The following is a 13,267-nucleotide window of genomic DNA, read 5'->3' as shown; positions in this document are numbered from 1 at the left end:
CCTCTCTGCCCAGGAAAGCCTGTCCCTCCTAAAGCCAGAGAGGACAGGCAGCCCTCAGGGAGGGCACAGGGCTGACAAACATGGTGGGGTCTTTCCTCCCTTTCAGGAGGAAACATGGAGTGGTGAGGAAAGGTGATCAGCCCTGCACAGGGTGGGTTGAAGGGGCAGGGGAACGGGAGCAGCAAGCTTCACCTTCACACTGTCCTCTGTGTCCCATGGCAAAGCCCTCCTTGCACTCGCAGCGGTAGGAGCCAGGGGTGTTGATGCATCGCTGTCCTCGGCAGGTAGAGGGCTGCTCACATTCATCTCGATCTGGAAACAGGCAGGAAGACAGTCCTGAAGTCTTCCTCCTCCAGTGTCAGGAAGGCTGGGTGCAGGAGAGGAGCTGCTCCACCTGCAGAAGGCTTTGCCCTGAGGACCCATGCCGGGGCTCTCCCTCATCCCCCATCTGTCCTAGTATCCCCTTGAAGCAATGACCAGCACTGGCATCACAAGCTCCTGCCCAGATCATCATGGGCAAGGTCCTGTACTTGAGTGAGCAGGAGAGAGTGATCCCCATGGATCAGGCTGTCCAAGGGCAGGCCTGCAGGGAGGGAGGGTGTGCACATGTGCATGTGTGTGTGTGCACATGCATGAGAGTGAGCGAGAGCAGGAGACTGGGGACACCCTGGGGAGGTGGCAGCCCTGTGCCAGGCAGACACCACTTACCCTCACAGCTCTGCTTGCCCTGAGAGACAGCCCGGGTGTACCCAGAGTAGCAGAAGCACAAATAGGATCCCACACTGTTGATGCAGTGACCTTTTCCAGCACAAGGATCTTTCAGGCACTCATCTTCATCTGTGGCCAGGCAAGGACGGAAGACAGGCAGTCACCACTCGCAGCCCCCTGCCAGCCCTGCTGTGCAGCAGGTGGGCAGGGGCTCAGCAGGGCTGCAAGAAAACCTGCTCCCAGGAGCATGAAGGACTGAATGGTCCATCAAGGCCCAGCAGGCAGAGGAGGTGTCAACCTACCAATGCAGTGGTGGCGGCTGCGGTCCAGCATGTAGCCAAGGTGGCACAAGCAGCTGTATCCTTCTGGGGTGAGCACACAAGCACCAGCTCCGCAGGAGAGAGGTGAAGAGGCACAGCTGCCAACCTCTGGGAGGAGAGAGCATGGGGTTGGTGGCAGCACCAGAAGGGTGTGGGGATTCTAGTGTCTGCCTTCTGTCCCCAGCATCACTCTGGGGAGGCTGTTTCCTAACTTCTTGGAGGGCGATGCTGAGCCTGATCCTCTACATCCTCAGGGAGCCTGCACTGATGGGGCTGCAGGGAGGACATGGCAGACCCTGCCATCTCCTTTGGCCTGAGCCAAGCTGGGATGCCCACGTCCCCTGCACTATTCTCTTGTGCCCTGGCCCCACAAAAGGGTGGTGAGGAAGCCTGCCAGCCCCATGCCTTGAGGAGAGCTGGCAGCAGAGCCTGGTGCCTGTAGGGGGCTCGTTTTGGGGTGACAGTAGGGCTCCCTGCTGCTGCCGGGGGGTGCAGGTGACAGAGGGGGAGCAGCAAGGCACCACACACCCCTTGTCACTGAGCCGGATCGCCAGTGCGTGTGTGTGTGTGGACAGCCCAACCCCAAACAAAAGGCTACTGAGGAAGATGCATTCCTCAGCAAGGTGCCTCAGCCAGGCCTGCTCCCCAAGGTGCTCCAGCCCCCGGTGGAGGGCAGGGGCCACACTCCCAGACACTTAAGCAACCCTGGAACAACAGCGTCCTTGTTTCCAGCACAGTAAACAAGCCGCCCCGGGAGCCACATGCCTCCCCTCGCGCTCCCCCTTCCCAATGAGTCAGCTTGCACTGCCGGGGAACAGGGCCAAAGCCACCCGAGCGAGCGCGTGATCCCCTCGCCCCGCAGCCACTGCTGCACTGGGCAAGCGAGCTGCAGGCGGGGAAGCACACAGAAAGCCAAACGCTTTACTCCTGTACAGGAGCGCTCTCGTGCTTCCCTGCAGCCAGCCGGCTTTCCCTGGCAGCAGCCAGGACCAGGATGGAACCACACCCCAGGGTGGCATGGCAGGAGCTTTTCTTTGGGAAGTCAAGGGGGGTATACGGGAAGAGAAGCAGGCTGGGCAAAGGAGAGAGCTCCTGGGCAGAGCTTAGGGCTTCATTTCCCCATAGTGACAGGCAGAGAAAGGGGGAAAGTCCCTGGGAGCAGTGAACACACACCTGAGCCTTGTGCTGGCATCTGTGTTGGAGCAGCAGCATCCCAGGTGGTGGTGGGGCCAGGCTGGGGAGGACCATGCCAGGACTCCTCTTCCTCTGTTGAGGAAGAAAAAGCAGAGAGGTGAGGTCCAGCTCTCAATCCCAGAGAGAGATGCCCACCCAAGGTTTACCTGTGCTGGGTGTCCCTGCAACCACTGCCCTAAGACAGCGTATGAGAAGGTGCAGCAGGGTGGCTGCAGTAATCTCATTATCCAGTTATTTAACACAGCCTCCTTCACCTCACTGGAGATCCACCACCTCCCCACATCCCTACAGCCACACATCAGCCACCCCAGCGTGATGGGGGTCCCCCATGCCACCCTGCAGCCAGCCGAGCCAGAAGCCTGTCTTGCCCAGTGCTGGGGTCTGCTGTGCAGAAGAGGCAGCTCCCAGCCTCTGCTCTCCTCTCTCCTCGCTGCCCTGTGCTCTTCCCCACAACCACCCTGCCCTCCTGCCAGCTGGGCACTCACCTCTGCGCATTGCAGGCTCTGCGATGGTGTCAGCAACACCCTGAGGGACAAAACACAGGATTGTAGCTGGGGTGCAGCATCCCCAAGACATTTTCCCACCCACCTCCTGGATCCTCTTGTTCCCCAAGACACTGTCCTGGTAGGAGAAGTTGCCACAGCCACTCTGTCCTGAGCAAAACACAGCTCCTGGCTGTGCCCAGGGGGCTACCCACAGAGGGGCCACACCAGCAAGCCACACAGGTGAGACCCAAAGCACTGCTACCAGGCAGGCATCCCTGCAAGGTGGCACGGTAAATACCGCCACTGTCACCAGTGGCTCTGGAGGGCTGAGGACAGCCACTGCTCCTCCTGCTACCCATCAGCCCTACAGCCAGCAGGGAGTGAGCACCCACACCTCAGCCAGCTCCAGCCTCAGCCTGGGCTGCTACCCCCGCCCAGCAAACACCAGCTGGAGTCAACGCTCACCATGAACTAATGCAGCAGAGGTCTCAGCTCCTGCTGTTTGAGTTAGTGGCCTCTTAGCACAGGCTGAGTGGGCACATGGCCTTCAGCCACAGCAACTCAGCCAAGATGACAGGGTTTGCAGCTTGTATGACATCATTCCCTCTGGCAGCACCTACTTGCTCTCCTTAGTACTCTCTCTGACCACATTTCATACCTCCCGGTCACTTATTTGTATGACATTCCCCTTCTTGCCCATCAAGCTACCGTGGTTGTGGCAGACAAACCTTTCTCACCTGTGCAGCAGAAGAAACTTCACCTGGAAAGTGAAACAGTGCCTGGTGAGTAGAGACAAGGCAAGCAGGCATCCTCCTCAAACCCTGGCTGTCCTACCTTCACCCCACCTCTAAGGCACTGACACTCAGTCCCTCACACTCCTCCAACAACAAACAAGAGCTTGTTCTCAAAGTCAACACACCCAGACTCCTCTCCTGGCACTGCACAGACCCCAGGACCTTCCGCTTCAGCAGGTGCTGGCACAAGCAGCTGGTCACAGTTCTCTCCGGCTGAGTTGGACAGAAGCCCAAGGACTGCAGTGCCAGGGCTGCCACACAGACCTGGGGTCCCAGTGGAGGCAGCCTGCCCAGCCACCACCAACTGCAAAGATGCGGCTGCAGGAGCCTGAAACACTTGACCTCCTCTCCAAAGGCTTGAAGACATGGTGCCTCATGCCCCAGGAACACTAGTGGGGCTGAAGAACATCTTGTATATTCATACCGACGTAGAAGCCTTTAACAGATAGAAGTCCACCCATGCGGGCATGGCAGGACCTGTGAATCTGCCCACCCTTGCTAGGGGCCCAGATGGAGCAGCTTTAAGCAGTAGATCCCACACTACCCTCTCCTGCTGAGATGCCAGGGTGTGGGAATGCCTCCAGGATGCTCCCACGCAGGCCGTCCTGCAGTTGCTGTCTCCTTGCCACCCAGTCCAATGTCCAGTTGCTGCTCTCCCCTTGCTCTTCCAAGCTGAGAGGCAGCTCTTCTGCCTCGGCCTTCCTCATCGACAGACGGATATCAGAGCTGGAGTAGGTGTAGCCATGTCCTGCTGGGCAAATCTCCTTGAAGGCTTCTGTAAGGGAAAATCACATCAAAGCTTTAGATGGCAGATGTTAGGAAGAGGCCGGTGCAGGGATCACCTGGCTTACCGCACCCAGACATGTGTGGGACATGCGGTAGAAAAGAACTGAAGATGGACAGGCATGTATGTGAATGCAGGTACCAGTTTCTCCCATCCTATTATTTTCTGGAGATTTCTAAGGGTTAAATCCTTATGGAAACACATCTGGGCTGCAGCAGGTGGATGCTTTTTGCAGAAGCAATCTGCTCACAGGGCAGGGTGGGTTTCCAGCAAGCACCAGGTAGTATTCCCAGACACCAAAACCTAAATCCCTTCCCAGGTCAGCACTGCTAGTAAGGGATCATGCCACAGGAAGGTCTAAGCTGAGCAAGGGGGCAAATAAAAATGAGCCCGTTATCTCGGCACTGAGCACATCACTCAAGATGCTCTGCATAAACCACCTGAAGATTTTTTCCAGTCCTGAGGATTTCAGTGCTTTCCCTTCCACCCAACCCCATGCTGAGATATGCCAAACTCATCCTCACCTGGCTTTCATCCCAGCAGAAGGTGTACAAGAGACACAACGGTTGTCAGGTAAAGCCAGGCACAGATGTGGCTGTGCTCTCCCTCTGGTACAGAGTGGTTTCCCACCAGGGGCTTCTCTATCTTCCCAGTATTATCCAGGTCTGCTTCCTGGGCTGCTGTACCCATCTCACAGGCCAGCATTTGCACCGCTCAGTTCTGGGTCCTGCGGCCACCCACGTGGCAGCATGTTCAGGCAAGCCCAAACCCCAGTGTAGCCAGAGAAGCAAAGCTGAGGTGGGAACACTCACTTGAGCCGGGCACAGGGCACTCCTCGCAGTTCTTCCCCCAGCCCTTGCCAACGCGGCTGCAGCAGCAGATCTGCTGGGTGATGCGGTGGGACAGCGGGAAGGAGCACACGCTGCCAGATGCCGAGCGGTAACACAGCCCCTGCTCCATTGACACGGCTTTGTCCGCTGAAACACAATGGCGGGGTCAGTGACAAAGGTCAAGCTCTGTGCTCCCCAGAGAGAGTGGGGGACACTCGGTCTCTCCCCCTCAGGCCTTTCTTTGCCCGTGCCTCCCAGACTGTTCCGAGGGCTGCCCCTGCCTCTTGCAGCCTTGAGCCATCAGGCCATTCCCCCAGCAGTGCCAGTCCCAAGCAAATCCAGCTCCTGTGGGAGCTCTCTCAACCCAGGAGGCTGTGTCTTCTGCTGCCACACTGCAGGCACATCCCCTCCAGGCCATTTTTCTCCATATCCATGGAGAAGGATAATGCATGAAGGGGACCCCTCCTGCACACAGCATAACTCAAACGCACTTGTAAGAGATTGGAAGAAGGCTGCAGCCTTCACTCAGCCATGGGCTCAGGCCCCGTCCGAGATCCCTCGATCCAGATCAAGGTTCCCTGGACCACTTACAGATGCAATGGCTACGGGATGGGTCCAGCATGGTGCCAGGCTTGCAGGTGCAGCGGAAGCTGCCACGGGTGTTCACACACTCAGCATCTTTGCACAGGCCCTGCATCAAGCACTCGTTGATATCTGTGGACAGAGAAGAGATGTGAGATATGGTGAGATGTGAGGAAGCTGGGGGTGAAATGAATCCCCTCCTTAGTGCCTCCCATTCAGGTGCCGGGGACTGAGGGTGTCTCAGCCGGGCTGGTGTCTGGGGCAGCCTCTGCACCAAGCAGCATGGTGGGGACCTCTGTGGTAGCAGCAGTCCCACATGTGCAGCACAGAGCTTGCTCACTGCAGCTGCAGGGATAGCTCATGAATGACTGCTCTGCTTTGCAGTCCTCGTGGAACACAGATGTGGTCTCTACAGTGAGCCACCCTGGTTGTCCTTTTACCCTGTCCCTGGTCCTGCTTGCATGGAGCCATCATCCGCAGAGGACCCTTGCTGAGAAACTCAGTGCCAGCACGCAGGGAGGGCAGTGACTGATCCCCTCCAGAGGCACAGGGGTGGTGGGCCGGGCTGTGGCTCAGTGCTGTAGTGTCTTCTTCTAGGAACGCGTTGAGCAAGCAGGAACTAGCCAAGCTCAAGCCCTGCCTCAAGCTCTGGCTCTGCGTCTGACTCAGCAGGAATCAGACCCAGTCTTTGGGAAGAGAACTGGGCTTATCTCAGGGAAACACTGTCAGGCTCACCCATCAGGCTTGCTGTAAAACCTTTCCTACAGCACCACATAGGAATGCATGAGCTAAGCTGGACAAGACAGGGATTGGCAAAAGATGCATAAGGGGGAGCGAAGGGCAGTTTTCATGGTGGAGAGTGAAGAGGAAGCCCTCCCCATGGACTGATGTAGCTTTATATTTTCACTAAAGAGCCTGGCCCACAAAAGTCAGTGTGCTGTTGAAAAGTGCTGTATCAGGAGGCACAAGCAGTGCAGGAAGAGCTGAATGGGAACATGGAGCAGCAGGAGTGGGATGAACCTCAGCACTACCCTGGAACAAATCACAGGAACATATGCTACAAGCTAAGAGATGGAAGCAGGCAGCGAGAGGGATGTGGGCACAGTCACTGCTCGCAGGGCAGCTGTGAGCTGCCAAGACCAAGAAATGTCAATGTGATGTTACACCAAACGTGATGATCACACCAAACACTTTCCAAGGACACAGGGCAGTCCCAATGTCAGTGTACAAGGCACTGGTGAGACCTCAGGTGTCCTGAGAGCACCCAGTTATATTCTAGAGACTGTATTAAGGTGTACGGGGTGCAGAAGTGGGCTGCTGGAACATTCAGAAGAATGGAAATAGTGGAAGAGCCTGACTGAGGGCAGGTAGGCTCAGGAATGGCTTTTCCAGCTCTACCTTATTCCTCAGAGCTGAAGCATTACTGCTTGGTGGAAGTGCAGGTGTCAGACAGCCACCAATGACAGCTGGAGTTCAGACGTAGTGACCTGAGAGGTTCTACCCAATCCTGTGCTCTTAAATGCCCCGTTCACCCCACTGACTGTCCCGTAAACGGTAGGGACACACAGGCGCCATCAAGACCAGGCCACAATTTTAGTCAATTGGAACTACCAATGCTACAGAGACGTGCAGCAAGCCAAGGAGGAGTGGGATCTGGCTGAGTATGTAATGTAATGGTTTCCTGCTCCGTACCAAGCACAGGACAGGGCTCATGAGAACTACCAATGGCTAGACCCCAAATGTGCTGGGAACCCCAGCACATAAGAGAAAAGGCTTGTCTCTCCAGAGGAGCCTCAGGGCTCATCCCTGTCACTCCCTGGCATGGTCAGAGCACCGCGTCACTCCAACACACCAACTGGCACGTGTTTGGCCTCCACATAAGCAAAGGGATTGAAGGGATTAGAGCCATGAGAGCACAAAACAAACAAGCACCAAGGGCTGGGCTTTATGAGCTTAATTTAAAACTGGGCCACATACATCCCAGCCTCAGTCCGACCCCCTCTATTCCACTGGCAGCGAGGACCCCCACACAGTGGAAACCCCTGCAGGGAACAGAAGCAGGCAGGTGTGCTCAGGGCTACGCACTCCTACCTCCTGCAGCATGCCAGGGACAGCTAGCCCACAAGAAGAGGCCTCAAGGACCACAAACCAAGATCCATGTTCTGTCTCAGCCGCTTCTTCCCACCCCACACAAGCCTGCTGGTGCTCCACAGAAAGAGCCAGGCTGGGACAGGCAGCCTGTGGTAGAAAGGTGCAGGCTGGTTGCTGGTACTTGGTGAGCAGAAAGGACCTGAGTCAGCAGCAGACACGAAGTATACACAGACAGTGCGGTGCTGGTGTGTGTCCTGTGCAGTGGCTGCTGGGCATGCACACCTCCCTGCCACTGAGCCTCCAAGACAATCTTTGCCTCATGTCTAGCAAGCACATTACCCCTTCCAGTGTCATCCTTCTTGCTGGTCCCAGCAGCACTAGGAGATTCCCTGGCTGGGTCTGCCAAGCACTGCTCTCAACTCAGACTCATTGCAGCCTTCTTCCTGCTCAATGGGATGCAGCAAGGAAAGGAAAGGAGATCTGGCAGAAATGAGCCATTTGTTCCTCTGCTGGAAGATACCAGAGGCAATCCTTTCTGTCCATACAGAACAGAGGAAAGTGGGCTTCTGCCAGGGCCCTTCTCCAGTCATTCATCTGTGCTTTGATGTCAGCCTGCAAAACCAGAGCTCAGCTCCTTTCCAACTCAGCTCCTCTCCTACAGCCAATGGCCTCAGGAACCACCAGCCCTCGTCCAGCCCCTTGGCTCTCCTCCTACCTGGGCTGGCGAAAGAAGGCCACGTGTAGCCTCTCCCACAGTCTATCAGCCAAATTGCTCACTCTGGACCCCGAAGTGCAGTGCTGGTCTTCCTGACACACATCCCGCTGCAACAGCAGAGACGGGAAAAGTACCTTGAGTCCACAGAGTGTCTGCAGAATGGTACTTCTCTAGCCCAGCTTATGAAAGAGCACACAGAGGCACAAATCTCTGGTTCATGCTTCTTCCAGTGCAAAAACATCTTCCTAGCCAACTCCACACTGCTAGCTCCCTCTGCTCCTGTGAGCCTCTCTCTGCTCCGGAGGGGACACAAATCTAGAGCACATGCTGCAGGTCTCTGCTTGCTGACACTGAGTCCCTCCAACTGCTCTGCTCTTCGGACTCCTGTTCAATGTCTCCGGGTAGCTCCTCATACCCGTAGCACTGTCTGTGGCCACATAAGGGATGAGATCTGAGCACCAAGAATAGAAGCTGTTGTGTTGTTCAAAGTTCTCCCCCAGGACGATGTGGGGAGGCTGAATCATTAATTAATTAAGCATGGTGGAAAGTCCCGGCTAAAAGAGATGAGTCACTGGATTGCCAGCCCTGGATTTGCACGGCTGGTGCCCAGGCTCCCTGCTGTATCTTCAAGATGACACCTCTCAGCTTATTGTGAATCACAAGAAGGGAACCATAAAGTTCCACTTCAGTAAGAGCACAGAAAAATATAAGCACTGTGGGTCCAGGAGATGCCAAAAAAACACTAACCAGAGAGAAAAGTGAAGAGATGGCACCTTCCTCACGTGGAACTGAGGGACCGCGGGAGTGAGAAATGGACAGACCCGAGCAGGCAGGGCAGCCTGGCAGCATGGACAAGAGACATGGAACAGAAGGAATTGCTTTGATGGCACTCTACCACTCATAAATGAACAACTGAACAAGCTGACAACCTTCTTAAATGTTTTCAGGCAACAGAATTTCTGATGCTTCAGACTATGGCAGAAGTGTTTTTATACCCACACTTGTTGCAGAGCAACAACATAGGTCCTTAGTGGCTCAGCAAGATTTAACAGGTGAGTTTTCTTGTGCTGGCCCGACTACACACTGACGATGCTTATCAGCTGAGCCATGCAGCCCAGTGTTACCTGGTTTTCTTTCATCCTTGATGAAAGCACAGAGATTTTTATAAGTCATGTTCTCCACAGATCTGTATCAGGGAGTTAGATAATTGTATTTTACTTGTGTAGATACTTATAACTCTGACAGTGGATGTGGGAAGGAGAGAGATATGTAAGCAGCATCCTTACCTTGGCAGTGGCTCTGGTTCAGCCTCTTGTATCCCTGAGGACACTCCACCTGCCCATTCTCAATCACAGGGTGTGCTGCGAAGAAAGCAAACAGTGTGGGATGTCAGCAGTGGAGCCAGCCATCAGCGTCCTACCTTCTCTCTGCAGAGGGGAAAGGGTCCTTAGTCTGCCTTGGATGGGACTCCGATGACTCCCAGGGCAGAGGGAAACGTGGGAGCAAGCATATTTTCCAAGCAATGTCTCTTGCTGCTTGGCAGATGCCAATCTGGTGACCCAGAGTTGCTGCCTGTGTTTCACATCTATCACTATGTCACCCTAGCTCCTCCTAGGCCAGCTTGGATAGCCAGGTGGCATATGGCAAGGGGCATCAGAGTGAGAGGAATGACAGGGGTTCTTGACAAGATGCTGAAGTAACAGCCCAGGGCCTGTTTATTACATTTCCCCCTTTTTTACTGCATGTGATTTCCTGTCCCAACCACTTTCATAAAAGAAAATTTCAAATTTCTGCTTAAAATAGTTCTGTGGGTTTCAAAATGTCCTATAACCTGCACAATTAATCTCTCCCGATTGTTTAAAGGTAAGTAAAATACGGTCCATAAATTCCAAGGAGGTCAAATTTAGGCACCGTGTTTTGGAGCAATGGGAAGTGAATATACGAGGTGATGGGCTGGGAAGTGAGTAAGCACAGGGTGGGGTAGGAAGAAGGGTGCTTTGCCTAAAGATGGGATTTTCCCAGGGTGGGGTTTCTTTTTTATTTTCTGGACTGTACATTTGGAAACAAGAAGTGTGTGTAACAGCTAAGTTCCTGTCCAGCTGTATTCCCAACACTCCAATTCCTCCTGTTTGGCATCAGTAGCTCACACCCTGGTGTCATATGTGGAAAGCCCTCCATGGCAATAGCAACAGTAAGGATCTGGCAGAATCCTAACACACTGCAGCTTTCGAGAACCAGGGACAAATTGAGACCATCCTTGCAGCAGGAGATGGTCAGAAAGAGGCTGCAAATGTTAAGAACACAAACAGTGTGCTGGAGGCAGAGAACACAGACATCCATGACTCTTTGTCCTGGTCCTTTGGCCCTATAATGCAGTTTAAAGCCATTCTAGGACACTCCTTAAAGGCAAAAGTTAAGGACCAGCCTCCTAGGATAAATGTACTTGGGAAATAAAAGATGGGAGAACAAGTCATTCATCAGCCTGTACCTAGAAGAATAGAAAGCCTGTTTTCCTTGGGTATATTAAATGAAGCTATGAAGTTCTCTGGGTGCAGAGAGATCCTTAGCAGCTGGATGAATGACTAAGACAAAAAAGTCTATATCTGCCCCCTTCAAAAGCTCAGTCATGAATTGTGATCAGCCCTTCTTTACTGCCCTAGACAGACTCCCGGTGGCACATGGTGTAGTGGTGGTAAAACCAGCCCCCTCTGTACTCTCCTTCCCTGTATCCTCCCCAATCTGATATCTAGATGCTAGGGGCAAGGGGCATGCTGGTGATACTGAAAATCACTGGGTACATTTCCAACCTTCTGGGAAGGGAAAAGCAACCTCTAGCTCACGGGCTCCAGGCTCAGTGCCCCAGTGGGATTCCAGGCCCTCTCACACCACAGCCTGTGGGCTCAAGGCTGCTGACAGGCATTAACTGTGCTTGGAAGCATCTGTCAGCTTCAGCACGATGTGATAACAGATGATGAGATGAAGCAGCATCGTTATGTGTGAGCCCTCCGATGGGGAGCCAAGCATGCCAGAGATCAAACAGCGATGACATGTGTCAGAGCCCCACTCCCTCTCTGAAAAGCCTTTGTGGAGAAACAGATCCTGCACCATCCCTCTGCCAGATGCTGCTGGAGAGAGGGCAAGGCAAAAAATACCAGTGATGGGGGGTGAGTGTGCACGTCTTGTGCCACCTCAGCACTCATACGACTTCAGCCTGCAGAAACCTGCAGCCCGTTATTGCAGCAAATCACTTGTGAGGCTGTGGACAAATGCCTTTTAATTTTGCAAAGAAACCTGTGTTCCCTGGAAAGAACAACTGTAATGAAATGTGAGCAGACCTCTCTGTACCAAGGGTAACGAAGACAGTTTCTGAAGTACTGGATGAAGGCTGCTCTCTTTCTGCCAGGACCTGGCCACAAGGGAAGACAGTGTGAGGCTGCAGGAGGATGTAAGCTATTAACTCCCAGCTTTGTACTTGGTTACTCGAGCAGAGGACCATTTCCTTCCACGAGTTCTTATGTTGCTGAACTGCAGTGGAGATGGCCAAAAACCTCTGAAAAACCAGCCTAGGACATCTGAGTTTCCTGCAAAGGGGATCAGCATCCACCCTCTCCCATGCAGCTGCTAGCAGTGGGAGAATGGCTTTGGAGGCTATTCCTCTGAAACCCAGCAAAGGGAAAAATAGGTTTCTGCCCTATTGGAGAGGGCAGAAACCTACCAGCATCCACAGCCAGAGAGGTCCCAGCCTCCTGTGTCTGTCTGTCTGTCTACACTCTCTCCAAGAAGGCATTGTTCCAGAGCCTGAGGCTGCAGATGGAGCAGCTGAGCTGCATCTGTCGGGCAGAGGGATTTCAGGCTTGCCGAGCAAAGGGAGCTCTGGCTCCTGATTCAGGGGTGTGATTTCAGTGCCTTGCCTCGGGGGCACTTCAGCCCTGTGGGCACTGTGCCAAAGCTATGTGCTCACCAGGTACCTGCACACTGGGACTTACCCTTGGCTCTCCTCATTGCTCTCTCCAGCTCTGGTCCCACTGTCTGGTGCTGCTCTCTGCAAGCTCTGGAGGCACCGGGCATCCCTGGCGTGGCAGGGCTCGCACAAACGAGTGTATATGAGCTCACAGACCCAGAAAGGAGGTGAGCATGAAGCAACCACAGCCCAGGACTCCCAGCAGCATCTCTGTTCCCAGCTAGATCAATACTCGAGCAGAGCAGAGTAAGAAGGGAAATGAATGCATGGAAATTGGGCAGAGGGATTTTGCAGCCTAGCAGGATCACTTAAGCATCTAGGTTAGTTTTCCATCACTTCCCAGGAGAAGAGGCTTTAACTAAGAGCCCTGATCCCCCAAACACTGAAGACAGGACGAAGCAGCTCAGGCTGATGGTGAAGTGGAAAGAAACCACTTCTAGTGGTGGTAGCCACAAGGGCCCAAATGAGGCAAGGTTTGTAGGGTGAGATAATACATTGCATTAGGCCAGCCAAAATCACTCTGTTAAAAGGGGAAGAGGCAAGCCTGCGGTCAGATGAAAAGTGAGGAAATGCTTGGCTGCTGAAAGCTAGCCCGTTTCTTTCAACTCTTTCCATTTATCACAGAAAAGGCATTATCTCTCTGAGAAACATTGCTTTGCTGAACTCCTTTGCCACTTTCAGCATTCACAGACATTGCTGGAGACCCTGCATCAGCTCCACAGAAGAAACCCCACCCTGGAGGGACGCCAGGCATTTCCCCATGCCTGCAGTGGGCACAGAGCATGCAGTCAGGAGAATGGCTG

The 13,267-nt window shown here is 54.1% G+C and overlaps 1 protein-coding gene across 1 annotated transcript in view; it reads right to left on the bottom strand.

Moving 5' to 3' along the window:
- The window catches only part of LTBP2 (latent transforming growth factor beta binding protein 2), a 74,205-nt gene that overhangs the window by 14,741 nt on the left and 46,197 nt on the right, over positions 1 to 13,267 (bottom strand). Inside the window, 10 exon segments of the mRNA XM_030483823.1 lie at positions 193 to 312; positions 709 to 837; positions 1,011 to 1,136; positions 2,202 to 2,294; positions 2,708 to 2,747; positions 3,445 to 3,467; positions 4,046 to 4,276; positions 5,098 to 5,262; positions 5,707 to 5,829; positions 9,790 to 9,864. Of these exon segments, the coding sequence (XP_030339683.1) occupies positions 193 to 312; positions 709 to 837; positions 1,011 to 1,136; positions 2,202 to 2,294; positions 2,708 to 2,747; positions 3,445 to 3,467; positions 4,046 to 4,276; positions 5,098 to 5,262; positions 5,707 to 5,829; positions 9,790 to 9,864 (1,125 nt within the window).

The sequence above is a fragment of the Strigops habroptila genome, chromosome 4 (assembly GCF_004027225.2).
Source record: "Strigops habroptila isolate Jane chromosome 4, bStrHab1.2.pri, whole genome shotgun sequence".
Classification (NCBI taxonomy): Eukaryota; Metazoa; Chordata; class Aves; order Psittaciformes; family Psittacidae; genus Strigops; species Strigops habroptila.
Note: the sequence above shows the minus strand (reverse complement) of the source record. Positions and strands in the feature narration are given on the sequence as shown.